Consider the following 25,041-nt stretch of genomic DNA (forward strand, 5'->3'; position numbering starts at 1 on the left):
CCTAAGTCTACTGCGCACCTGGGGTAAGTGGGTGCCCTCCCTGGGATGCAGCTTCCTCCTCTACAGAAGGAGAACAGGTGTGATACCTCCTGTCTTTTGTCTGCAGGAGCCCACATGCCTCCCATTGTGAGCAGTGCCCTAAAAGATCTGTTCTTGCAGCTTGCTTCCCCTGGGTCCCTGTGTTTCGCCAGACTCAGACCAGTTTTTATGTCGACTTTTTGACTTGAGCTCCTAGGGTCACGCAGGAAGTAGGTATTCTGACCCCTTACTCACATATAGTGCAGGCTTGCCGACCCTCGTTTTTGCAGATTTCCCACTCCCACCTGGAACCTCTAGAGGATACCTAGCTTCCTTGTGCTCTGATTGGAGTTTTCTACTCCTCTTTAATAGAAAGGGCAGTTTCTCTAGAGTCCTTTATGCAGAGGTCCTGTGAGCAGATTTTAACCATGCTCCCTGAGCAACAACCCCTGCACATACATGCAAACACACACACACACACACACACACACACACACACACACACACACACACCCTATCCCCTAGCCTGGAGCCCAGGACCTAGTTGTCCCACCTCCCCCAAAGGCAACTGTGTGATTACTGCTTCAAATTTAAGGTCTTTCATTGTTTATGGAATCTGAGGATAAGCTTTCCTTCTTTCCTTCCCTTCTCCCTCTCTCTTCTGTCTCCTCCCCTCCCTGCTTTCCTGCCTTCCTTTCTTCTTGTCCACCTGCCTGCCTGCTTTCCTGTGTTCCTTCTTGTCTATGTACTTAAAAACATTGGGAATGGTGGTAAAAATATTTTCTTGTTTGAAACAGGAGAGTCCTGATCAGCACAGACAGCCTCATTGTCCAAAGTTCCACCACTTGTTGACTCTCACAGGAAGCAGAGGGCAAGAGTTTCAGATCTGAGTCCACGCACACTCCCTGGTCCCAGCAGGCTTTGCAGTCCAGGAAGCCCTCCTTCTCCAGACATGTGAATTTTTTTTGCCCCACTAATGAGCGCCTGCACTTAGCCTTCACTCTAACCACACACTGATCCCATTTACAACTTTTACTGTCCACAGTGATTTTTTTTTAATCAATCAACTAATTCATTGCAAAATCAATTGGTTAAAAAAATATCTTAACTTCTTCTCTACCCATGCAACCAAACCCCTAGGTTGGCAAGTTACTTCCATTAAAAGGAAGAAACCCCTTTGATCTTGTAATCATCTTTATGTTTTGAGATGATAAGCTTGCATACTGATTACAGAGCTAATTATGTTATAATGAGCCCATTTCCTCATCTTAGTCTCTCTCACCTGAAGGAAAAGTTTCCTGGCTTCTCTCCTTGGGAGGAACCAGACTCTCTCCCCATCCTCTCTCTGCAGTGCTTCCAGAATAGCCTTTTTGAAATGCAAATCTGAGCCTGTCAATCCCACACTTCTGTTTTAAATTCTTCTCTGGTCCACCAACACCTTGGTGGGGCGGGATGTCTCAAACTCAGGTGGGCAGTATTGGGCCTGCCTAAAGGGTTTTGTTTGGGCTGCATGGAATTTTAAACTTTGCATTTTATTTTAAAGACTTTATTAATTTTTTATTTAGAGACACAGCGTGAGCAGAAGCAGGGGAAAAGGGAAAAGGAGACAGAGGATCTCTAAACCCAACACAGTCCTCATTCTCAGGACCCTGAGATCACAACCTGAGTTGAAATCAAGAGTCCAACACTTAACCTAACCAGCTGCCCACCCAGGCACCCCAGAACTTTAAACACTTTAATTAGGATGCCTGTTGGCCAGTAGCCTTCCTGACCCTATCTGCTTCTTGTTTGGTTATTCCTTATATTACCTGTCTGAGCATAAAGACAATTTCATCTCTAACCCTCAGTGAAGGCTGGATGACAGCTCTGCCCAGATGAACAGTTTCGGGAAGAATATAACTAGCTTCCCTTTATCGAGCAGTTACTATATGCCAGGCCCAGCGGTAAGCACGTTCCAGACATGATCTCATGCACAATAATGAATAATGCCTTGCAGGGCAGGCTATTAAGTCCCCATCAAGGAGACTGGGGCTTTCCTAAGGTCTGAAAGCTAAGAAAAGGCTGTGGACCATGGATTAAATTGCATTTGGCTGATAAACTCTATGCTGAACAGACCTGCATTTCCAAATTGGGGACAGGCCTGCCCTTGGTTGGTAGCTTGCTGTTTGTAGTGACTATACCCCCTTGTCATATCCCTCTCCCCTAGACTTCTTTGTCAGCCCTCTCCTGGTTTCCCTCCCACCTCCCTGACCCTTCCTTTTCCAGCTTCTCTGCTTCTTGACTCCTGAATGTTGGCACGCCCAGTGCCTGGTGCTCAACTCACTACTTGCCTCTGTCTGCACACTCTCCTTCCATGACCCTGTGCTATTTCATGCCTCCTAACTCTGCCATTCCACCATGACTCCTGAATCCCTATCTCCTGGCCTGACCTGCCCTGAGCACCGGGCTTTTATGTCCAAGCATCCACTAGGATGCTCACTCATTATTTCAATTGGAGCATGGCTGAAATTTTGAGTTCTACCTACTCCCTCCACACATACCTCTCCTGTCCCCCAAATCTACTGTCCCCAGCTGTTCCTTCTCAGTGTATAATACCAGCATCAGCCCAGTAATTCAGGCCCACAACCTGGGAGTTCTTCTTGAGTCTTTTTATCACTCTCCGCAGCCAGTCCAACACCAAGTCACATTACAACTTCTTTTACTGGGTCCACCCTCAACTGGATCACTCTGCCCATCTCCACCATCAAAACCTGACTCAATCCACAGCACTTCTCATCCCAAATGCTGCCTCTGCATCCTAACCTGTCATCCTGCCTCTGTTCTTATCCAACCTTTGAAGCCAGAGTGAACTTCTCAGAGAATATATTAATTCAGGAGCTCCCATAGTTTTATACCCTCTCAATGACCTCTCACTGCCCTTGAATCATCTCCACATTTAGCCCAGCTGACAAGGCTTGCCACAGTTTAGCCCATGTTTATCTCTCCTATATCCATTCATATCACTCTTACCTTCTTTGTCTCTGCTCAAGGCATACAGGCCTTCTTTCCATCTCTCCAACAGCCGAATTCATTCTCATTTCAGAGCCTTTGTGTTGGGTCCCTTCTACCTGAGACACTCTGCCCCTCGATCTTCCCCCAGTCGCATACCTCTATCATTAAGGTCTCAGTTCAAATGTCCCCATTCCAGACAAGCTTCCTGACTACACAGTTGAAAGCATCCTGCAAAGCCCGTCTCCATTACTCCATATGCTCCCGTCCTAGTTCATTGTCTTCAGAGTTTTTGACATCATTTAAAATTATTTATGCTTACCATCTATCTCCAGCACCCCACCACCCCCATCTTCTAGACCATAAGCCCCATGAAAGCAGGGATCGTGTCTGTTCTGTTTGTTTGCTGTGGTCCAGTGCTAATGTGGTCTGATGCATAGTAGGCACTCAATTAATACTTGCTGGATGAATGAAAGAAACTTCTAAAAGTTGGACTGAGTTCTGAAATTGGAAGTTGATTTTAGGTAAGCAATTATTTACTGATCACGTATTTTGTATACATAGAGAAGTATAAGCTCTGAGGAAACTTGTCGTCTTAGCACATAAACCCATGGGCTCGACATTGCACATAGTAGTAATCATTAGTCATCATCATTATGACTTTCATTATGACTTTCAGCACCACCATCACCATCATGTCCATTACCTCCTTCATCATGACTATAACCACCATGATCATCAATATCAGCAAGATGACCATCATCACCACCACCGCCATCATCACCTTCACCATCAACAGTTATCACGATCATCTCCACCGTGACTATCACTATCATCACCAGCACTACTATCATCATCACCATCATGATGCCCATCACTACCATAATCAATATCAGCAAGATGACCATCATCACCACCACTGCCATCATCACCTTTGCCATCATCAGTCATCATCATCATCATCACCACCATGACCATTGCCATCATCAAAACACCACTATCATCATCACCATCATCGTCATGACTATCACCACCATCATCATCACCATCACCACCATCACTATCATCTCCATCACCACCACCACTATCATCTCCATCACCATCATCACCAACACCACTATCATCATCACCATCACCACCATCACCACCACCATCATCATCAGTAACAACAGTCTCCAACATGCTAGTAGTTTACATTCAATAAAACAATTTTTTTATACATGATCTCTTTGGATTCTCAGATCATTCCAGTGAGAAGAGGTCACTCCCTAATTGTTGTCTACATTTTATAAACAAGAAAACTAAGCCTGGAGAGAGAAGTCACTTGCCTGAGATCACTCCCCTCCAACGTGAAAGAGAAGAGACTCAGATTAAGCCCTTGGGCCGCACACCTCCTTCCTGTGTCACCTGGAGGCAGATGAGGCAAGCCACACCCAGGACTCACTCCTACTTTAACAATACCCACTAAGACATTGCTGCCAAGTCTGTACATTTGCCTTCTGGCCATGTAGGAGAGGGGATAGCATTTCAATGGCAATCCATTATATTTTATGACTGCTAAAGGGGAAAAAAAAATAAAAGCTTAAGGTGAGTTTAGGAGGACTTTTTGGTTGGTTAAAGAAAAAAAATTACTAAATTAAAAGAGTGGAAAAAAATAAATTACTAGTGACTGTTTTTACTGCCTAAGCCTACAAGCTGGAGTGGAGAATTAAAAAGTTATATAGCTCGGGCTTCTAACCATGACTTATCACAGACAAATCCTCCATATTTATAGCTTTTTCCTTTTTTCTCATCTCGAGATAGTAAGCAATCCCCTGATATAGTGCTGCCTCTCCCTGCCCATGAGCCCTGTGGGCCGTGCGTGCTCAGCAGAGCTGTCAAGGCTGAGAACACAGTGAGGACCCGGGGTGGAGGCGGGTGGGGGTGGGGGGGATGTATGGAGGGTAGTGGGGGGGGGTGTACTCCCTGTAGGGCTCCAGCAGGAGAAGGAAGCTCTGGAGAGGCCGAGCAGTAGCAGAAATGTTCTCTGCCAAAAGCTGTTCTTGTAACACATCGGGTCCTTACCGCCACAAATACCTCTAATATCCCCATTTTATGGATGGGGAAATTGAGGCCCACAGAGGTCCCACAGAGGTTAAACAACCTGCTCAAGTTCATGCACAGTAAACAGTCTCTCAAGGTCTCCATCCTTAAAGACATTAAAAACAAGCAGGGGGAAAGGAAAGAATAAAAGAAGGATGGGAGAAATTTCTGAGAGGAAGAAGCATTAAGGGAGCGGTTGTTTTGTGCCAGGCTCCACGAAGAGTTTTGCCTGGCCACCTTTTTTCTTCCTCACTACCACTCTGTGGAAACAGGTGGTATGCATGCCCATTTAACAGATAAGGAAACTGAGGCCTAGTAAATTAATAAAACATTCAACGTCAGTTTGGAAGCTACAATGCTGGGATTTGAACTGATGTCTGTGTGGCTCTCTTATTTCCTCGCTGCATGGCTTGGGCTAGTTACCTGAGCCTCTGTCTCCTTACCTGGGCAAGAGGGACGGCACTCTCTACTCTCAGGCTGATCTCTTGGGCACTGAATGGGAAGCCCCTTATAAAGCACATGGCACAGAGAAGCAAAGTCTGGTCCAGCTCCCTGCTTGCAGGCAGGCCAAGATGAGCTGCTCCTTCATCTTCTAGAGATGAGACTGAAGCCCAGAGGTTCCTAGGTAACCCTCATCGCTATGGAGTCAACACAGGAGAGGCTGAAACTGAGCCCCCTGCCTCCTGGTATAGAGCTCCGACGTTCACTGGTAAGAAGGACACTCACTGGGGACGAGACGGGACATGAACAGGTACAAATCATGGACAGCAACAAATCTGAACATAGAAACAGGTAACCCTGGATTTCTTTCTTCCTTTTTTTTGAAAGAGAGAGAGTGAGGCGGTGGGGAGAGGGCGGAGGCAGAGGGAGAGAGAGAATCCTAAGCAGGCTCCAGTGTGGAGCCCGATGCAGGGTTCGAGCTCACGACCCTGAGATCATGACCTGAGCTGAAATCAAGAGTTGGATGCTTAACTGACTGAGTCACCCAGGCGCCCTGACCCTGGATTTCAAGGTCACCATCTTATTGCCTTTTTCAATGACACAGTTTCATAGAATTAGCCTATCCTAAGGAAGATTACATATATCAGTTAGTCTAGGGACTCTCAATCCCTGGGAGAAAAATACCCAGGTTTGGGCTCTATCTCAAGTCAATGAAATCAGAACCCCTGGGAGTTAGTTAAGTTTGGAGCTTTAGTGAGATATCTATCTATCTATCTATCTATCTATCTATCTATCTATCTATAATGTGTGTGTGTGTTTTAAGTTCTCCCAGGTGATTCTAATGGATGGAGTTGAGAAATACTGATTTATGACCTTTTCATACGTGGACTTTTCAGACCAGAAGCCCAGAGAGGGACAGCTAAGGGCCCAGGGTTGCTCAGCACTCAGTGGCAGACTGCAGACTCTAGTCTCCTGGTTCCCAGCTGGGATTCTTCCTCTGCTCCCCATACTCTGGTCACAGGGACCGGGCCATCCTGGTGTGCCCTGGAGCCTGAGAACCCCCAGGTCCCACTCTCCCAATTCTCCCCTCTCCTCCAGCATCTCACGTCCCTGAAGAGAGCCCTGGCACGTGGGAGGCCAGAGCCGAATCCATCCTACACATCTGCACCTGGGCCGGTCTACACACTGCAAAGAGAAGTGGTGAACCAAGGCAATTACCTAATGTATTAGCAAGCCTGTCCCTGCGGCACTCCTGTGAGCCAAAGTAATAAATACAAAATGGTAATTTCTCTCTGGAAGCCTGGCTCCGGCCTCCCACTCATTTCCCCTCCCACCCAGAAGTCATATACCACTGCCTGGTTGTCCTCTTCTCCATGGGGCGGCAGTAACTCGGAGTTACTGAAATACCTTGGGTAAAACTTGCATGTCAAAACCTGAGTCATCCTACAACAGCCCCAGTCCTCCTCTACGCCTTACTTGTCTGGCCAGAGCAGAGTCTTCTAGACTTCAGTGGAAAGTAAGGAAAATGCCCTATAGGTATGAATGAGTGATTCCAAGTGGCTCACAACTTTGTGCATGCTGTTGACTAGTATCAGCCCTGGAAGCAAAGTGAGAAGCTTGAAGTTGTAGCTGCGACTTGGCCTCTTTTTAGCGTAGTGACCTTGAGCAAGTCACTCCACTTGCCTGGGATTTGGAAGTCTTCTACGTCCCCTCAGAGCTGTTGTGCAAATCCAAACAAGAATGGGTGCGAAACCGAGGGCATAGGCTCCAACAATATCTTTCCATGGCCATACAGCTAGACATGGCAAAGTCAGGACTCGAACCCAGAGCCCTGATTCTTAACCACTGCACACTAGAGTGTCTCAGGGCCTCAAGAGTGAGATGCAACCCAGGGGAAGAAGGACTGAATTCTTCCCAGCATGGAGGCATGAAGGAAGGGGAGAAGATGATAAAGCTTGAGCCTCGAGGGATGAGAGCGGTTTCCAGGGAGACATTTCTGGCCAAGGGACAGCAGGTGCCGAGACCCGGGGAACATGGCAGGATGCATGCGGTGCGGGGGGTGAGAGCTTGGAGCTTATGTGGATGCTAGGCTTGATCTTGTGATGGGGAGCTACACGGTAACTTTAAGCAGGGCAGATTCTCAGAGATTCTCAGGATAAAGTAATAAATGGCTAGTTCCATCTCTTAGCACTAAGCTGGCCAGGCTATTGAGGGTGTAGCCTGTTGCTTGGCTGTAGGATATGCAAGGCAGGGAGACCAAACCAGTGGCTTTGAATGGATTCACTTTGATATCCTTAGAGCCCAGCGCAGTACCTGGTAGGCAGAAGGCCCTCAATGAATGTATGAATGAAGAGATGACTCTGAGAGTCAGTGGATGGAAAACAGAATGATCAAAGAAGTGAATGACTGAAATAACAAATGAGGGTATGACGTGTCAATCCGGTGAACAGCCCAAGGCATGGTTTGCAAGCAGCTTTAGCAATTTGAACGGACAGCCTCGGAGTAACACAAGCACAGGCTCCTCCCTGCATTACCCAGGAACGCCCTGTTGTTGGCAAGACTCCTTCAAATTGAAGGCTTCTCCCCATCAGAGCAGCACAACGCGCAAAGTCAGAGTGATTACTGTGATCCAGCTAGAGGCTGTTCCCGGACGCGTCCACTGATACCCCCAGAGTCGGGAGAGGGTGCAGAATGTCGGGCGGAGGCGGGGGGAGGGGACTCATTTTGGAGGTCTGCCACTCCCTTGTCATTTCTCCATTCACACGGTCTCCCTAAATGACTAGTTATTTCAGTCTCCTATAAAGACAAAGGGAAAGAGTTATCTGTAATGGAGACTTACCAATCCTTGTGCTGACTGTAATTCTAAGTAGCATCAGCCTCCTGTGAGTCTAGCCTGGACAGGGCGGGATTCAGGACAAGGCGGTCCCTTCTTCCTCTCTTACTCCACGCTGCCTTTCCCTTCCACCTTCTACAGCCTCGCTGCTTAAAATGTGGTCTGTGCCCCAGCAACACCAGTGACATGCACGGGTCACTGTGATTGTTATGGAAGGTTGGCAGTTAATTTATTGAAGTTTGAGAAATTCTGTTTGCAGGTGACCGAGACACCGTCTAGCTGAGAGTTTAACTCCCTGACCAGGTTTTGCAAAGCCCTCCAGAGGTATTGTGGAAGATTTCCCCCAGGAGGTGACCATGACCTTGAGGCTTGTGGAAGGGCACAGGCTTTTATCCCCCTGGTGTGACTCATCACCGAGGGCAGGGGGAGGATCAGAGCAAGAGTCAGGACTGATCTGGCTCTGGTACTAGCCAGATGCCCTTGGGCAACCCAGTTCCCCCTCTGAGCCTTCCTATCACACCTGTTAAATGGGAACAATACATTTGCTTTTCGATCACACAGTTGTCATGGAGATAAACAGAGGCGGAAAATACACAGGCTCAGGGAAACAGAAAGGCCCGTGAAGGGGCCTGTTTTCAGTGTGGACAACCAGCCATTCGGACCTGACACCTTAGAAGATGAATGAGGAAAATCCATCTTGGAGTCAAAGGTAGCAGACCTTGCCCTCATGAAGATGAATCAGCAGAGGAACATGGCACTAATTAGGCAGGACGTAGCACTCTAAAGAAAGGGCCCCGCCACGCTGGTCTCACTGAGCTGCCCTTAGATGGGGAAGTGCAGTTGGATTCTTGAGACTGTGTTTTGTTTTTGTTTCTTTCTGCTTACTTAGAGTTATTTTTTCCAAAGCGAGCTCAGCCTAAGGACCTAAGGCTACGTTGCATTAGCATTCCGAAGGTCAATATTTCCAGAACCGCTAGAATCATGTTGTTCTCTCACATTGTGTGGGTGAGAGAGGCAGCTCCATTTTGGAAGAAGCCAGATGTACTCACAGAACAAAGAACAGAATGGAGCTACTGGAGCTGGAATTTCCAGAGTTGGAAGGAAGGCGCCCCTTAATTCCATCCCCAAGACCTTTAGTTTGCTGATCCCTCTGTCGTGAATGCTTTTCCCTGGATCCCTGACTGGCTTCTCTTTCTCAGCAAAGATGCCATCTCCTTGGAGAAGAATCAGTCCTTTCCCTAGCCCCATCTTCAGGGAGCCTCCAGCCATTCCCTAGTGCAGGGTCCTTGACTGGTTTGCCTTCACTGTCTTTAATATCGAAACCATCACGTTCACTCATTTATTTCTATATTATCTGTGCCACAACCTCTCATCACAGAATGTTTTCCTAAACTCCATCACCTGGAGATGTGTGTTAAAAATATATTGCTAGAGCTCTCCCCCATAAATTGTGACTCAGTAGTCATGGGTTGGGGCTGGGGATACTTAAACAAGCCTTACGGTCATTCTGATTGTCACGGAGCTCTTGCACGATCTCCAGAATGTGAGCTCCGTGAGGGACGACGGGCCCTGTCCATTTCTCCTATATGGAACACAACAGCCCACACACATGGGCTCTGGACAACTCTTCAGTGAATGAATTCATGAACAACAGAAGGAGTCCTTTCTCCCGCTTTGGCTAGTCGGTATCCAGACAGAGCCCTTGTTACCTATGAGGAATGGGGTGGCCATAAGACTAGCGTCGCCCCTGCCCTCAGGAGGTGATGGTCTAATGACAGCAAGCTGAGCAGATGAAAAGGATTGCAGTGAAAGAGCAAGAGAGGGGGGCACCTGGGTGGCTCAGTCATTAAGCCTCTGCCTTCTCCTCAAGCCATGATCCCAGGGTCCTGGGATTGAGCCCCACATTGGGTTCCCTGTTCAGCTGGAAGCCTGCTTCTCTCTTCCACTCCCGCCCCCACTTGTGTCCCTCTCTCGCTGTCTTTCTCTGTCAAATAAATAAACAAAATCTTGGGGGAAAAAAAAAAAAGAAAGAAAGAAAGAGCGAGCAAGAGAGGAAAGAGCCTTGGGAGTGGCAGAGGCTGTGAGTCTGGTTGGAAGGATGAGCTTCCTGCCTTTCCAGATGCAGAGGAGTGGGGCAACCTCAGAACAGGTGGGAAATCTTTCAGACAGTACTTTTGTTTCCTGTGTTTGTTTGTATTAGTTATAGCTACACGTGGTTAAAAACATGCAGACCCCAGAAAAAAGTGCGGGCAGAGATGCCAGGCTTCCTTCCACCCTCCCTGCCCATCCTCAGAGGCTGGTGCTCCCTTCCAGGCATACTTGGCACCCATCTGAGCCCACGGCCCGCAGCACAGATGGGGCTCACCGGCAGGGATGGCAGACCAGGTCCAGGGGCAAACGAGAGTCTGAACAAAAGCATGAAACCAGAAAAGCATGAGCAGCAACCAAGTGACTTGGCTTTGTGACTCGGGGCGGAGAACCTCTGACTCCAGCAGAGAGGGAGGTCAGACAAGGTAATAGGGAGTTTCCCACCTCACTGGCTGGAGAAGATTCTCAGAGCAGGTGGCAGGGGAGGGGCAGGGGGTGGGGTGGGTTGGGCAACAGCGGTAGCCAGGGATCAAGGGAAATCAACTGTCCAAGATGTGATTCTCTAAGAACGTGAGGTGCAATCCCCATCACTGCTTCTCTACTTGCCTATGAGTTTTGGTTCTATCATCTGTAAAATGGACATAAGAGGACTGGATCCAAGGGTGGCATCCTAGAGGGCTGGGGAAGATGGACGGGAGGCACAGAGTGGGCACACGGTTGGTCTTCTCTGCCTGTTTCCGCTCCTCCGTCCCACCTCTTGCCTTCAGCCAGGACCCCCAAATTGTCGGCCACGTCTCTACAGAGGCTTGAGCTGACCCTAGCTTTGTCATTTATCAGCAATGTTGCTTCTCGCAAGTTTCCAGTTGTTCTCCGACCCTCGGCTTCCTTTTCACGCCACGGAGAGTGGACGGGAGTGACATCCTAGCCTTCACGGGTCACCCGGACGTGCAGGGGTACCCTCTGAACTCCGGCCTTTTCCCTTCTCTTGGCGACCCAGCTAACCAAGCTCCCCGGCCACAGGGATGGGGCTTTTGCCTTTCCAGAGACTTAACGACAATGGACTCCGACCCCAGGCATTTTAAAAACAAAACTACTTGGGTGTGAAATATGCAGTTGTGTTTCCCTGGCTGGTTAAAATATTTGATGCTCATCGCATATTCAACCACACACACGCACACACACACACACACACACACACACAAAGGCTCTCACTCCATGTACTGTCAAAAATGTAATGTAATTATAGCGATGTTAAATATCCCCAGCTGTTCTGAGATATTTGAATCTTAAATCAAGCCTGACTGTATACATCCCTGGCTTGCAGCTGGAGATATACATCAAGAACCTCAGAAGCTCAGAGCTGGGGAAGTTCGGGCGAGAACCCTGGGCCAGGGCCTCCAAGCCTGCGTGTTGTATCTGCGCGGGTAGAAGGACCCCCGTCGTGAGCCGTTGGCAGCATTGCCAAAGAGATCCATGTTCCTCAACAGGGCTGTGCAAACTGGCAGGTCATAAGCATCTATCCAAATAGTCTTTCAAATCCATGTGCAGGGAGCATAAAGAGATAGTGTAAAATAAACGGTAATAAAGTGAATAAACACGCGTCTCACTCCAGAGCCTTTGAGGTGCTTCTATAAATCAAATTCTTGCCATAATTTGCTCTGTGAGACTGTACTGAGAAGCAGAATCAAAGCTCATCTGCTTTCCTGAGCTGTAGGCTTAGATTTATGGATGTGAGTTCACAGTGGATGCCCCTGCCATTTCAAAGTGGGAAAATAATTTTCGTTGGGAGGGGTTCCAAGAGAAGATTAAACCCTTCACTTCAGAGATCAGAGCATCAACAACCTTCAGATCAGATATGCCACTGGAATCAGAAGGGGATGACCAGCATACATATTTTGGGAAAAGAGTAAGTTCTCAGAGGAAGAAACAGATACTCCTGTGATACAAAAGCATCGTCTATGGGCTTAAGCACAGACATCCTCAGGGTCTTTCAAGCTTCCCCGGGACTTTCGAGGTGACCTCGAGCAACTCATTCTCCCTCTCTGATTTTTCCACTTTGGTCGGGGTACTAAAGTGGGGGAAGCGACCCTAAAAGGCGCTGACCTACCCATGGAGGTGTGTGACATGAAAGCTACAAGAGGATCCTGGCTGGGACTGTGACGATACAGAGGAGGCCACTGTTAGCACATGATTCCTCCAGGGACCGGAAGTCTTCCTTGGAAGTGAGGGGCGTCACCTGTTAGTAATGATGAGGAGGATGACAGTGAGAGCTTACATGTAGCCGGTGCCTACACGTCTGTGCTTTTATAGTTAAGAGAGCAGGGGTACGTTCTACATTGATACTCAACTTGTATCCACCAGGACTAGACCAGAGCTGCCTCTCAAGAAATAATTTTTCAATGGATTAATATGTTGCCTGTAAGTTTCACAACCAGCCTGCTTGGGAGGTATGATCTCCGTTCTACAAACAGGGAAACAGAGTCCCAGTGAAGGTAAGCAACTCCCGACAGTCACCCAGTTAGGATCCGGAGGACCGGGGCTTTGAACTGGAGTCTGTCTCACTCCTGACGCCACCTCCTTCCTCGTTCTCCAACCACCTCTTTTCTAAGATTCTGGGGTCCAAACTCCCAATCTTGCGCGAGTATAGGCATAGTTAAATACCCTCACCTTGACTATTTTTTTAAGCCTCGCTGCTTGTTTGTCCTGGATTCTTTTATTTTTTTTGGCTTTAGAACACACCCTGATCTAAACCTACCCAGCCTGGTTCAATATGCGGAGTCAGGTGTGTAGTAGAGAGAGTTTTATACAACCGAGGAAGCTGCTGTGAGTTTTCTGTTGCTGCTGAGATGAACCACCACAGACATAATTCCTTCAAGCCACACAAACATATTAGCATATAGTTCTGGAGGTCAGAGGGCTAAAATGAAGCTGTCAGCCAGGCTGCATTCCTTCTGGAAGCTCTGGGGGGAGAATGTTTCCTTTGCCTCTCCAGCCTCTAAAGGCCACCTGCTTTCCTTGACTCGTGGGTTCTTCCTCCATCTTCAAAGCTATCAATGTAGTGTCTTCGAACTACAGAGTCTTCTGACTCTCTGGTCTCTGATTCCGTGGTGATGTCTCCTTCCGACCCTTATGCCCCCCCCCCCCCATAAAGATTCTGGTGATTACGTTGAGCTCCCCTGGATAATTCAGGATAATCTTCCCATCTCAAAACCCTTAATTATCTATGAATCCCCTTTTGCTATGTCAGGGAATACATTCACAGGTTCTAGGGAGGAGGCTGTGGCCATTTCAAGGGGCCATTATTCAGCCTACCAGATGGCCTTTGCATTTTGGTTTAATGGACACTGGCCATGCCAGAGTGGACATTCACATTCCCCGTGCACGTTTATAGACCCAGTGACTCATGCCTTATGGAGACAGCCCACTGATCTCTTTTTTGCAGCACTCAAGGGACTTTAGGGAGCCCTCAGATGGGCTTTGCCTCTCCAAGTGTGGTCCACGGACCAGCAGCATCTGCATCATGTGGCAACTTTCAGAAACGCAAAGCTTGGGCCCTGTTCCAGACCCAGCAGATCAGGGTCTCTGCAGGGGCCCAGGAATCTGGGTATGCTGAAGTTTGAGAAGCATGGCCCTAGAGTGCTCTCCATTCATCCACAGTTAACTGGAGTATACTGGGAAGGCTACTTCCCTGCCTGGGAAGGCAGGAAGTCTCGGGGCAGAGATAAAGGAGGAAATCATCACCTCTCTGCAGTAGCCAGTCTAAGCACTGATCCTTTTCTGCAAGGCACTCAGGGCCCCACTGCTTTGTCCCTAAGAAAATCTGCTACGGTTGGTGAAATCCCCTTACACCCACCCTGCGCAGGAACAGAGGAGCCGAGGAGATCTGAATCCAAATTCTGACTCTTTTCCTGGGCCACGTGACCCTAGGCCAGTTGCTTCCCCTTTTTGAAGTCAGGCAGGCCACAGGGGGCGAATACACCCTCTGTTGTCGGGATAAAATGAGACGGTAATGCGTATTGTGATTGCCTATCCCGGTAATAAAGCCCTTACTGACTGGAAATGCAAGTTTGCTGGCCAGAGCTGGACTGGGGTTTCTTTTTGGGATCAACCCCGATGTAGTGCCAAGAGCACGGACTTTGGAAGCTGGAGTTCAGAGTTTCTGTTTCTGACCTTGGGCAAGTTAGCAAACCACTTTGTACCTCTGTTTCCTTATCTGTACCAGGGAGAAAAGAAGACTTTTTTCTCCAATCTGTTGTGGGGCGAGATAAACTCATGAAGGTAAGCGTGCCTGGCAGAGAGTAGGAGCTCAACACGTCTGCGTGGAATCCGAGGAAACGATGTCTTGGGCAAATCAGTAGTAGAAACAGTGGTGTGAGGGGAGATCCTCGACAAGCTCAGGAGAACAAACTTCCCGAAGGGGTTCGTGGCTTCCGTTTGCTTTACCACCGAGTCCTGTTCCAATGACAGGTGACTTACACCTTTGTGAGCGCAGGTCTGAGCTGGAGCTCAGTTTGGCAACATTTCGTTAGACAAGACTACGAGTTACCAACGTCCCTGAAGGAACGAAAATAGTGATTTAGTTTGGACTATGGCCAAACAAAGACTTTTCACAACGCCTGATCCCCCTGCGTGGCTGACGGAATGGGAAGATACACGGCCGTCCCCGCTCCTTGTTGTGGGCCTCGGAACGCAGGATGACTTCGGGGGCCCACACCAATTTAGAGTGAAAGAGACTTCCAGCTAAGGTTTGAAAGGTGGTGAAGGATAACTTATCTGGAAGGACTGGGACTTACTGGCATCTCTGAGCATTGGCAGAATGGGGTCATAGAAAAAAAGAGTGTCAGCTTTGGGGCTGGATGGACCTTCGTTTGAATCCTGGCTCTGCTGCCCTCCAGCAGTGACTTTGTGCCTTCTCAAGCCTCAGCTTTCTCATCTGTAAAATGGGTTCCATAACCCCCATTCGAAGCTGGTGAAATTGACACAACTATTTACATGACAGGTGCACAATCCAGATCCTGGGCTGTCCCATGACTGGTCATCTCCCTGTGTGACGGGTAGCTCCTTTCAGGCCCCCATCACCCCCATGAAGCACACTGACCCTCGCAGGCCTATTTACCAGAAACCGAGTAAATTTATTGTCATCTTTGTGGCCCACTGCTTGGCACTCACTAGGCACTCCATGGGTGTTGGTTGGCTGGATCTCTGAATGGCTGATCCAAGCAAACCACTTAGGAGAGTCAAAGCGATGGGTGTATAAACCAAATGGTCTGGTTACTCCTCCAGCCCCTCTCAACTGGGCAGACATCTGATTGAAGTGCTCACGACTGACCACAGTAGCCCCCAAGCAGCCACTATCAAAATCAACCTGACGGTCCATTTGGATATCTGCAGACCTGAGTAGAGTTTACATTGGATTCCCTAAACTAATTTCCCCAAAGTAAAATCACTGGTAGAGTTCTTCTCGTGTTCCTTGTATAAATGTCTGTTTAATCGCCATCCTATCTCCAGCACTTCAATAACTTGTACATTTCCCCCTTAATCACTGTTTCAGCTCTGCAAAGAAAAGAGACGGTTGGCTGAAAAGCCCAGGCCATCTGCAGTAGTTAAGCCGTATTTTCCCCTGACTGCTCCCTTGGACGGAGAACTTCTCAGCTAAGTCCCTTTGGTCATTTGGCACATGCCCTCCTTTCACAGAGGAAGATCCTGAGGCCAAAGTCACACGGCTGGTCAGGGCAGCGCTGAGGCTGGCTCGGTCTTCCCAGCACACCCCCACCTCCCACCCCCGCTGCTACTTCTCCATCCGGAGGACTTGGGTTCAGATTCCAGGTTTGCCACCTGCTGGCTCTGTGACTCCGGGCAGATTACAGTCCCTCCCTGAGCTGCAATTGCCCATCTGTAAAATGTGAGTGATCACACAACCTTTTAGGGTTATTGCAAGAATGGAGATGGCATGCAGTGTGCCCAGCCCGGGCCTGGCGTATCACAGCTGCCCAACGCTATTTGCCTTCGTCCTTCACTCAGATCGCTCGCTGCAAGTAATAATAAAGGAAATAGCTCACATTTATGGAGTCCTTTACTTGGTGCCAGAAACTGTTCTCAGCACTTTACATGTATTAGCTCGTTTACTCCTCTTTCTCTAAAGGCAGAAGTATCTTTCTTGCCTCCCTAAAGCCATCCATCCTCACAACTACTGGACTGCCTGGTCTAGCACCGTTTCAACCGAATTTGCTGATTTTAAACAATATGTTGCTAAAATGATTTCTTGTTTTCTGTCGCTGGCTCAGAGCAGTCAGCCCACTTGCTGGGACAAAGTGTGATGAAACCAAATGCTCTTTCCTTGGCTTTTGGTACACAGACTAGACCCAAATCTGGGCTCAAGGTTGACCCCAGCAAAAGGGGGGGGGGGCAAGAAAAGGGGAAGGGTTCAGGGAGGAATGGCCCTGATGGAGTGAGGAATGGGGGTGGGACACGGATGACACAGAGGGCACCCTCCATGGTCTAATAGCCAGAAGCGAAAGAAGTCAGAGATTTACTACAGAGTTTAAAAATGTAGTTTGACCCCCAGGCATCCATCATAGCATTGTGTTATCACACTTCTGCTCTCCTCCTCCTCAAGGCCTCCGGCCCCTCCCTCCAGATACCCCGAACCATTCTCAGGGCCTAGAAGCCTGTATTCAACCTCACCGTTTCACAACCTCTGGACTCACACTCATACATGCTGTCCCCCTCTCCCTCTTTTCTCTATCTTGGAAATCCTAGCTAGCCTTCACGACTCAGTTTATATGTCACCTCCTCCAGGAAGCCTTCGGAGGTGCCCAGTCTCACCTGGAGACTCTTCTAAGCCCACATTGCACCCGGGCACTCTGTATAGGCATCTGTTCACACGTCTCATACCTTAGCCGTAAGTAATATTCATGTTAATAATTAATTATTTTGTTTTATGCCCCCGGCAGCTAGGACAGAGCTTGACATAGTGTGGACACTCAACAGACACAGGTTGATGGAGTGAATGAACCAGGAAATGAGCCTATCCCCACTCAAGTGGTCACGGTAAGATATGATAATTATATCTTGAGAATAATTTATAATTGCTACCCCCAGATATGAGGACTGTGCTAATCTCTTGATCCAAATCATACAATCAGCCTCTGCCCACATGTCTTCGTCCCAGCAGGGTGAGGCAGGCACTATTACCAGAGGTACGAGAGTCAAGCATCTGCCCAAGGCACACAGCTAGAAGGCGGCAGAGCCAGAGGCCCATGCTAGGTCTGGCTGATGCCTCCCCTGAACCATGCCATCCCCCAGAGAGGGTCGCTGCTCCTTGTTCTTGAAGATGACCCTGATTGCCCTGTCAGCCCGTGTCCCCAACCCCTCCCTCCCTCCCTGGAGGCCCTGGTCCCAGCTATCTCAGCCTCACAGTTCTGCGTCCTGCCACTTACTGGGAAGGCCGCTTCCCTCCACCCCCAGGACAATCCAGGAGGGCCAGAGTGTGCAAAGCAGAGCCAGGGGTCCTCTGCTAGGGCCAGAGAAAGAACATGGGCATTGAAAAGCAGGAGCTGCTTTGTCCTGCCCCTGAGTGATTAACCCTTTCACAGCTGTAACAAACAGAGGAGCTGCAAATAAACACACCCTGAATGGACCGGAGAATAAAAGCCAACGGACATGCCTCTTCACAATACTCCTCTCTCCCTGGCCAAGTTTATTTCCAGACGTGAGACTAGCCAGGTGGAAGGAGACTTTGGCGGCCAGCTGGCACATACCCCCAAAGGCTTCCTCTGAGACCCCATTCTTCACCTGTTGCACTGGTCCTCTTCGGGCTTGGGAAGCACAGGCTTTTGGGGAATGCTTGGTATACTGCTCTGCACTCCCCGCCTCTAACCCACACAGGAATAAATGCCCAGGAACCGCCTGGGTATTTCCTTATTGGAAATGCATTCCACTGGTGTTCCCTAGAGAAACTAAGCCAAGTGTCTTGGTGAGGGTCTTCCAAGACAAGAATAAGTCTTGGGGGCACCTGGTGAAGGGATTCATTACCCAGACCTTTCCTCAACATTTATGTGTCAGCCTCTGTGCCGGGTGCTGGAGAGGTTGAGGAAATCAGACGTTGACTCTGGAGGGAGGGACAGACACAGACCAGTAGGTGTGAGGCCTGACACCTCAATGGGGCAGCAGAGAGGTAGAAAGGAGGAAGGCATCAGTTGCTTGGTGATTGGAAGTGGAGAGTGAGGCAGTCAGGATGAGCTCCCAAGCAGAGCCCCCAGGGCTGGATGCTAAAGGATGAGTTGTATCCTGAGGCAGGCGAAGCAGTGTGTGCAGGATGGGGGTGCGGAGGCAGGGAGCACTTACAGCAGCAGAGGACTGCGGGGAGCAAGGCAGAGAGGACTGGGGAGCGGTGGTCCCGCTGTTGTAAGCTGTTCACAGAGCTTTGGTATGCGGTACCAGAGAGACTGGGGCAAGAAGCAAGGCAAGGTGCAGGTGCCGAGCCTGAGGACAGCCTGGGATTTTAAGGGGTTTAAGAGGTGGGATGATATGCTTTGAGTAGAACTTTGGAAAGAGTACTCTGGCTGTAGTACAGAGGGTGGATGGGGGCGGGGAGGGAGCACTGACCTGGAGGTCAACGGACCAGGTAGGAGGCAAGTATCATTTAAAGGCAACATTTTGATGGGGGCCAGCATTGCCTTAAGAGCCCACCCTCTTTATGTATATGCATATGCCCATCTGTCAATCCATCCATCCATCCATCCATCCATCCATCCATCTAGGCACAACAAATATGACATATTTGTTACCTCCACTAGATGGAGTAGGAAACTAAAGAACAGAGAGGCTAAGCCACTTGTCCGGAGGGCACACAGTAAGTGGTAATCTCAGGATCTGAACCATCCCGGTAGCTTCAGCCTTCCTGCTCTTACCTGCTACCCTAGAGTCCCCACCACCAAAGACAACAAAGGTCTGAGCCAGGGTCTTGTAGTTACTGGAAAAATACTCCTGAAGGTCTGCTCTGTATTTGACGCTCTCCTGGCTTCTGGCTTCCACAGAGAAAAAGGATGCTGCAGCCTTTAATTCTGAGATCCTTGGAAAAAACTACAGCATGAAGTGTTAAAGGGCTGGAAAGTCCCAGTGCAGGGTCATGATAGAAAGCCAGCCACCAGGGGTCACTTGAGTCTCCAGAAACACATCCTTGTGGAATAGAGATATTTGTTTTGCTTGGGTGGGGGGGCGGCGGTGCCTGCAAGCTCTTCAGCTGAAGGTAGGCAGGGTACAGGCTAGTGAGAGAAGGGTGTGCCCCCGTGGGAAGGGTCCTGGTTGCTTCAACTCATGGTCATCCCTGCTGGGGAGACTGAGGTCAGGTGGTTCCTAAAGGTACCGTATGAGGTGGGTTAGGCCCCCATAGCATGCGGTCAAAGCTATGACTACCTGCACCCCCTAGGGGGGCTCCACTTGCCACTCTCCCAGCCATGCTCAGAGAAGGGGTGGGAGCTGGTAGGGTGGGGGAGGGTAAGAGTCCTATGTAGAGGGTCTTCTAATAGAAGAGAAGCCCCGGCTCAGAGAGGAAGGCTATGTGTGGCTTCCATGTAACGCATCTGATGGTTTGCAAAGCTGAACTTTCAACTTACTGGCTCTGAGCTTTGGAGCATCATGGAGCCTCATTTTCCTCATCTGTAAAATGGGAAGAAAACTCCTTGCTAATGCAGGGTTGTGGGAATGTCAAAAGTGAACACTGGCTGTTGGGATTTAATTCTGCACACGTGTAGAGCCATCATGCACGATTCTATTTGGTGAGACCCGTTACACAACTTGAAGCTGAAGCCAGGGGTTGCTGAGAGTTGAATATAATACTGAACTTGAGTCTAACTTTAGAGGCTGCTAGGTAGTGATCAGCCAAACATAAACAAAGCATTGCTCATCTCATTCCTTCATCTCTGTAGAAGTCACCATTGTGCTTGACGTCTGAAAGGAGGTCACTTGGAAGCATGCGTTACCAGCCTCCGCTTGCTGAAGCAGGCAGGGGAACCAGTAGGCTAGGGATTCCTCCAAGGCAGGCTGAAAAGCCCAGAAAGTGAGGGGTGTTTAGGGAATGGATAAGTCAGGGCTGTTCTCCATAAAGCAATGCAAAGAGAGCAAGACCGAAGCCAGAATCACCACCCTAGACAAGGACGAGCCCAATTCGCCAATCAGAGGCCTGGCCTGACAGGCATCTGAGCCACCACCTGTTGGAACGGTGGCATCCCTTTACCACAACAGGAAGAACCTGGGCAGATACAAGACTGTCAGGAGGGAGGCAAAGGGGCTGGTAAAATCACCATCAGAGCATGACAAATAAACACGCAGCCCACCTTTCCCACATTAGTGGAAAAACCCAAACCCACCTAAGGCGCGTTTACACATGAATGACTGGACAGGCTTGTGCCACGCTGGGGCTTGGCACAAGAACTCCTCCAAGGCAGACCGTGCAAGGCAGATACCTTCTGTCTGACAGCTGCATTATCTAGACCCACAGCATGGGGGAACCAGCACAGCAAATCGTTTACAAACCCCAAGCACAGCTTCTCCTGGCCCCGGGTGTTCGAATCAATATCTCTCCGAGGCTGTTTTCCCCAAGGCAGGGGGATGGCTCCTCTGGCCCAGGACACACACTCACCTCCAGGGGTCAAGGACCCCACAGATGCCCACTGCTCTCAATTCCCTTGGATGCTCAAGACAGGGCTTTATTTTAAAAAAACAGCAGAAGGGGCTGCTGAGTTCTCCACCTAAGCAGCTACAGTTTCAGTGTCAGTTCATATTCTGGGCGTTTCCTCCCAAGTCCTCCTAGATTCCAAGTGTTTTGGAACTCGGGCAGAAGCTGCTTAGAGCAGCGCGATTTTGCTGATGGCCCCGTTTTGAAGAGCTTCTTGTTGATTTTCCCCAAAACAACAAACCCACCAGTAAGGCGTGCTTCCCTCTTGTCCCATCCCTTCACCCCAGACACAGGGCAATTGCCAGGAGTCCTGTGGACCAGGGGTGAGGTCCGGGACAAAGGGCTAGCATTCACAGAGGGGACCATAAAGACAAGAGCTGAGGGCCTGGGGATTGACACCGGAAGGAGAGACGCCGGGACAAGTGAGCAAGGTCACCCCCCCTACACTTGTGTCCAACTTCCCACGACCTGGAGGACAAGGCTCAGGGGACCCAAGAGTGGGTTCCGCCTTGGCGTCCTGGAATGATGTCACCTCACCGCCAACGGGCCTGGTGTCCTACCCTGGGGGAGGAGGGCGGGGAGGGCCTATAGACTCTGGAGCGCGCAGGGAAGTCCGGGGAGCGGGGTCGCGCGGAGGGCAACTCACGGAGGAGAAGTTGTGCGGGCCGCAGAGCTCGCCGCGGTACTTGCAGGAGAGCAGCATGTCCTCGAGCTGGTGGCCCAGGCGGTCCATGAAGGCGGCGCTGATGCCCTCGAAGTGGCGCGGCGGCAGGAAGAGGCGGAAGTCGGCCAGCTTGCGGAACCACTGGCGGCGCGGCTCGTCGCCCCGCAGCAGCTCGCTGACGAGCGGGCGTGCGGTGCGGTTGGGCAGCAGCAGCCCGAGCCAGTGGCCGGCGTAGTAGAGGTCCCCCTTGGAGAGGCGCGGGAAGCGCAGAGGGTTGTTGTTGCACACGGTGACGGCGGGGAAGGGCAGCTGGCGACTCCACTCGCGGTGCACCCGCGTGTGCGACGGGAAGCTGAGCCAGTAGAGCAGGCGGTTCGAGGACCAGGACAGCAGCAAGCCGAGGGACGTGCAGAAGGCCAGCACCCACAGCGCCCGCCGCTGGAAGGAGCCCCCCGCCGCCGTGCGCCCGGCGCACATGTGCCGCAGCCCGTGCAGTTTAGCGCGGCTCAGCGACGGCCGCCCCCTGCGGGCGACCCCCGGCCCCTGCAGCGCCCGCTCGCGCTCGCCGCCCCGGTCGCCCCCGGGCTGCCCGGCCGCCGCCACCGCCGCCGGCGCCGGCTCCTCGCGGGCCATGCGGAAGCGTCCCGGGCCGGTGAGCGCGGCCGCGGGCAGCCGGGCTCCGCCGCTCCGGCTCATTCATTCAGCCCGCGGCTGGCAGCAGCGGCGGCAGCCCCGGCCGGGCGGAGCCGCCATGGGAGTCCGCAGCAGCAGTGGAAGCAGCAGCAGCAGCCGCCGCGCGCAGCCCGCGCCAGGGAAGCGTGCGCCCGAAAGGAGCTCCGGTGGCGCGGCATGCCCGCCCGGCGCCGCCGCCGCCGCCTCCGCGGGCGCCCGCCCGGGACGGAGCGCTGCTTCGGCCCGCCGCCCCTGGCCCTGGCCTCTCCCGAGCGCCTCCCGGGCTCTCCGGGCCCCTAGTCTTCCTGCAGAGTGCCTGGCCCGGCCGCTACCTCTAGAGGGGCCCCACCGGGCGCCGCCTCTCCGGTGCCCGGGCGCTGCGCCCGCCTCCCCTCGTCTTGGACCTCGGGGGACCCTGCGCCGAGTCCCCCCTGCTCCGCCTAACCCCAGCTTTTACGCTGGTCCGGGGAGAGCAGCCACTCGGCCACCATGCCTGCTTTGGACATCCCTAAGGGCCCCGCCAGCCCAGCCGGTAGCCCAGCGGTGCTGGGACCCGGGAGAGAAGGCGCCAGGGAACGAGCGCCCCCAGAGGCGCACCGCGGCTCAGGCGCCGCGGGTGGGGTGGGTGTGTACAGGGGCGAGGGGTCGCTCAGCCGGCCGCTGCGCTCGTCCCCTTCCCTGCGAGATCGCTCACTGCTCCGCGGGCTGCGCTTGGCCGACACCCTCGAAGGCTCCCCTAAGTCCCGCGCCCGAGCCCTGCGTACGACGCGCCCGCTCTCGCCCGGGGCTTGGGGTTTCTCGGGGCGTCCTGCGGGAGGCTGCTCGCTGCTGGGCCCCTTCCGGGCTTCCGGCCAGAGGAAAGTGTCGCTTCTCCCCTCGACTCTCCGGGGAGCCTCGAGTCTCCAGAAAACGTCGGCTTCGCTGTCCCCCTGCCTGTTCTTCTCCCTGCCCCAACGGCGCCAGGAGCTGGGGACTGCGGAGCCCCGGCTGCACCTCTCTCGGCGGGGTGACCCGAACTCGCTGCTCCGCGCCTCCTTCTCTCAAGACTCCAAGCCCGCGGCGGCGGCGGCGAGGGCGGCTGCGCTCCTCTCCCGGTTGCCCGGCCCTCCTCGGGCCCCGGGCGAACTTGGGCAGCGGCCGCGCGACGCTGGCGCGGCTGGGCTTAGAGCACCTGCTCCTCAGCTCGCTGGCCCCACGGCTCCGGGCGGGCGGGGCGGCGGCGGCGGGCGCTGTGCGCTCCTGGAGACGCGGTGCTGACGCGCCCGGCTCCTCCTCGCTGCATTTTAATTCCTGGCCACTGTGGCCGCTGCACACCGAGCGGGAAGCCTCTTGCTGGAGCCGGCTGCCGGGTGGGGGAGGCGCTGCACAGATGTGCCCCGGGGGTGCGGGCTTGTGGGAGAAATGTGGGGTACAACCGGTTGTGGGGCCCTATGTAGATAAGTGCGAGAACACTCCAGGCTGGGAAATGGGCCCTACGGAGAGTCATCCTCTGTGTAATGTGGGCCTGTGAACAAGTGTGTGAGGGTGTCGCGCCCTGAGTGTGGGTAGGCTGTGCGTGTGTATGTGTGAACGGGTATTTCTGTGTATCTCGCGCATGTGAGCTTATTTGCAGATGACGGACTGTGGCTACCCGAAGGGGTGTGATGTGTGTAGGATAGGGTGCCTGGGCTGGTGTGTGTGTTCTGTGTGGGTGCGTGTGTGTGCACTTGGTGGTGGGTATGAATGGGTGTGTTGATGTGCCAAAACAGTAGGGTTCCTGGATGTGGTGTGTGGGTTGGTGTGTTTTGCGTGTGTGTCTGGGTATGTGGTATGTAGTATGTGTGTTGAGGTGCTGGGCGGGGTGACCTCTGCCTCTTAGGAGCTTCCCAGCTGTGTGCCCCCACCACTGGGTTGGAAGGATCTGCCCCTCAGCCCTGGAGCAGACAGCCAGCACAGCTCTCCTGGAAGGGCAGGAGGGAGGATTGTGACTTCCCAGGACAGGAGTCTTCATCTCTGCATTCTCACCCCTGGGATCCTACAGTTTGAGGGCTGATGATGTCGCCCTTCCCTCCTGGGCAGGCTTAGGGGCTCCCGCTAACCCGTGGGCACTTTGGGACATTTTTATTTAACCTTTGTAATATTCCACTTTTGTGTGTTTTGAAGGCTGGATGAAACATACTCATAGTGTATTGCTAGCTCCACTTCACAGGTGAGACTAGAGAGGCCAAATACATGCCCAAGGTCATACAGCCTGCAAGTCACGGATTGGGATTCGGCACCCCAGTCCCTAAAGCCCTGGCTCTTTCTACTGCAGCCCATGGCCTTATCTCTCTGGGCCAGCCGCCTGGAGGGCAGGGCTGGAATCCTGCTCCCACAGCTGCCTGGCAGTAAGTGGTGCACAGCGGGTACTTGGAACTGTCTGTTGCTGGCTTTGGGGGGAAGGCTCTGAATCTGCCAGTTTTGTGGGGCTTTTACCAGAGGCCCATCCCCTAGGCTGGTGCTCCCAGCCTAGTCCTAGTGGTCTTGTGGGTTGCCACTGTGCCGCACATACCAGCTAAAGTGAGATGACCTTTTGAGCTCAGCACAGTTGCAAATGAA

General features: G+C 51.8%; 1 protein-coding gene across 1 annotated transcript in view; it reads right to left on the reverse strand.

Annotated features, from left to right (window-relative positions):
* The window catches only part of ASIC2 (acid sensing ion channel subunit 2), a 251,841-nt gene extending 229,337 nt beyond the window's left edge, over window positions 1-22,504 (reverse strand). The window contains exon 1 of the mRNA XM_082707343.1: window positions 21,775-22,504. Within this exon, the coding sequence (XP_082563469.1) occupies window positions 21,775-22,488 (714 nt within the window). The 5' untranslated portion in view covers window positions 22,489-22,504. The remainder of the gene's footprint in view (window positions 1-21,774) is intronic.
* Window positions 22,505-25,041: the final 2,537 nt, after the last annotated feature.

The sequence above is a fragment of the Mustela nivalis genome (genome assembly GCF_964662115.1).
Source record: "Mustela nivalis genome assembly, chromosome: 17".
NCBI classification, from domain to species: Eukaryota; Metazoa; Chordata; class Mammalia; order Carnivora; family Mustelidae; genus Mustela; species Mustela nivalis.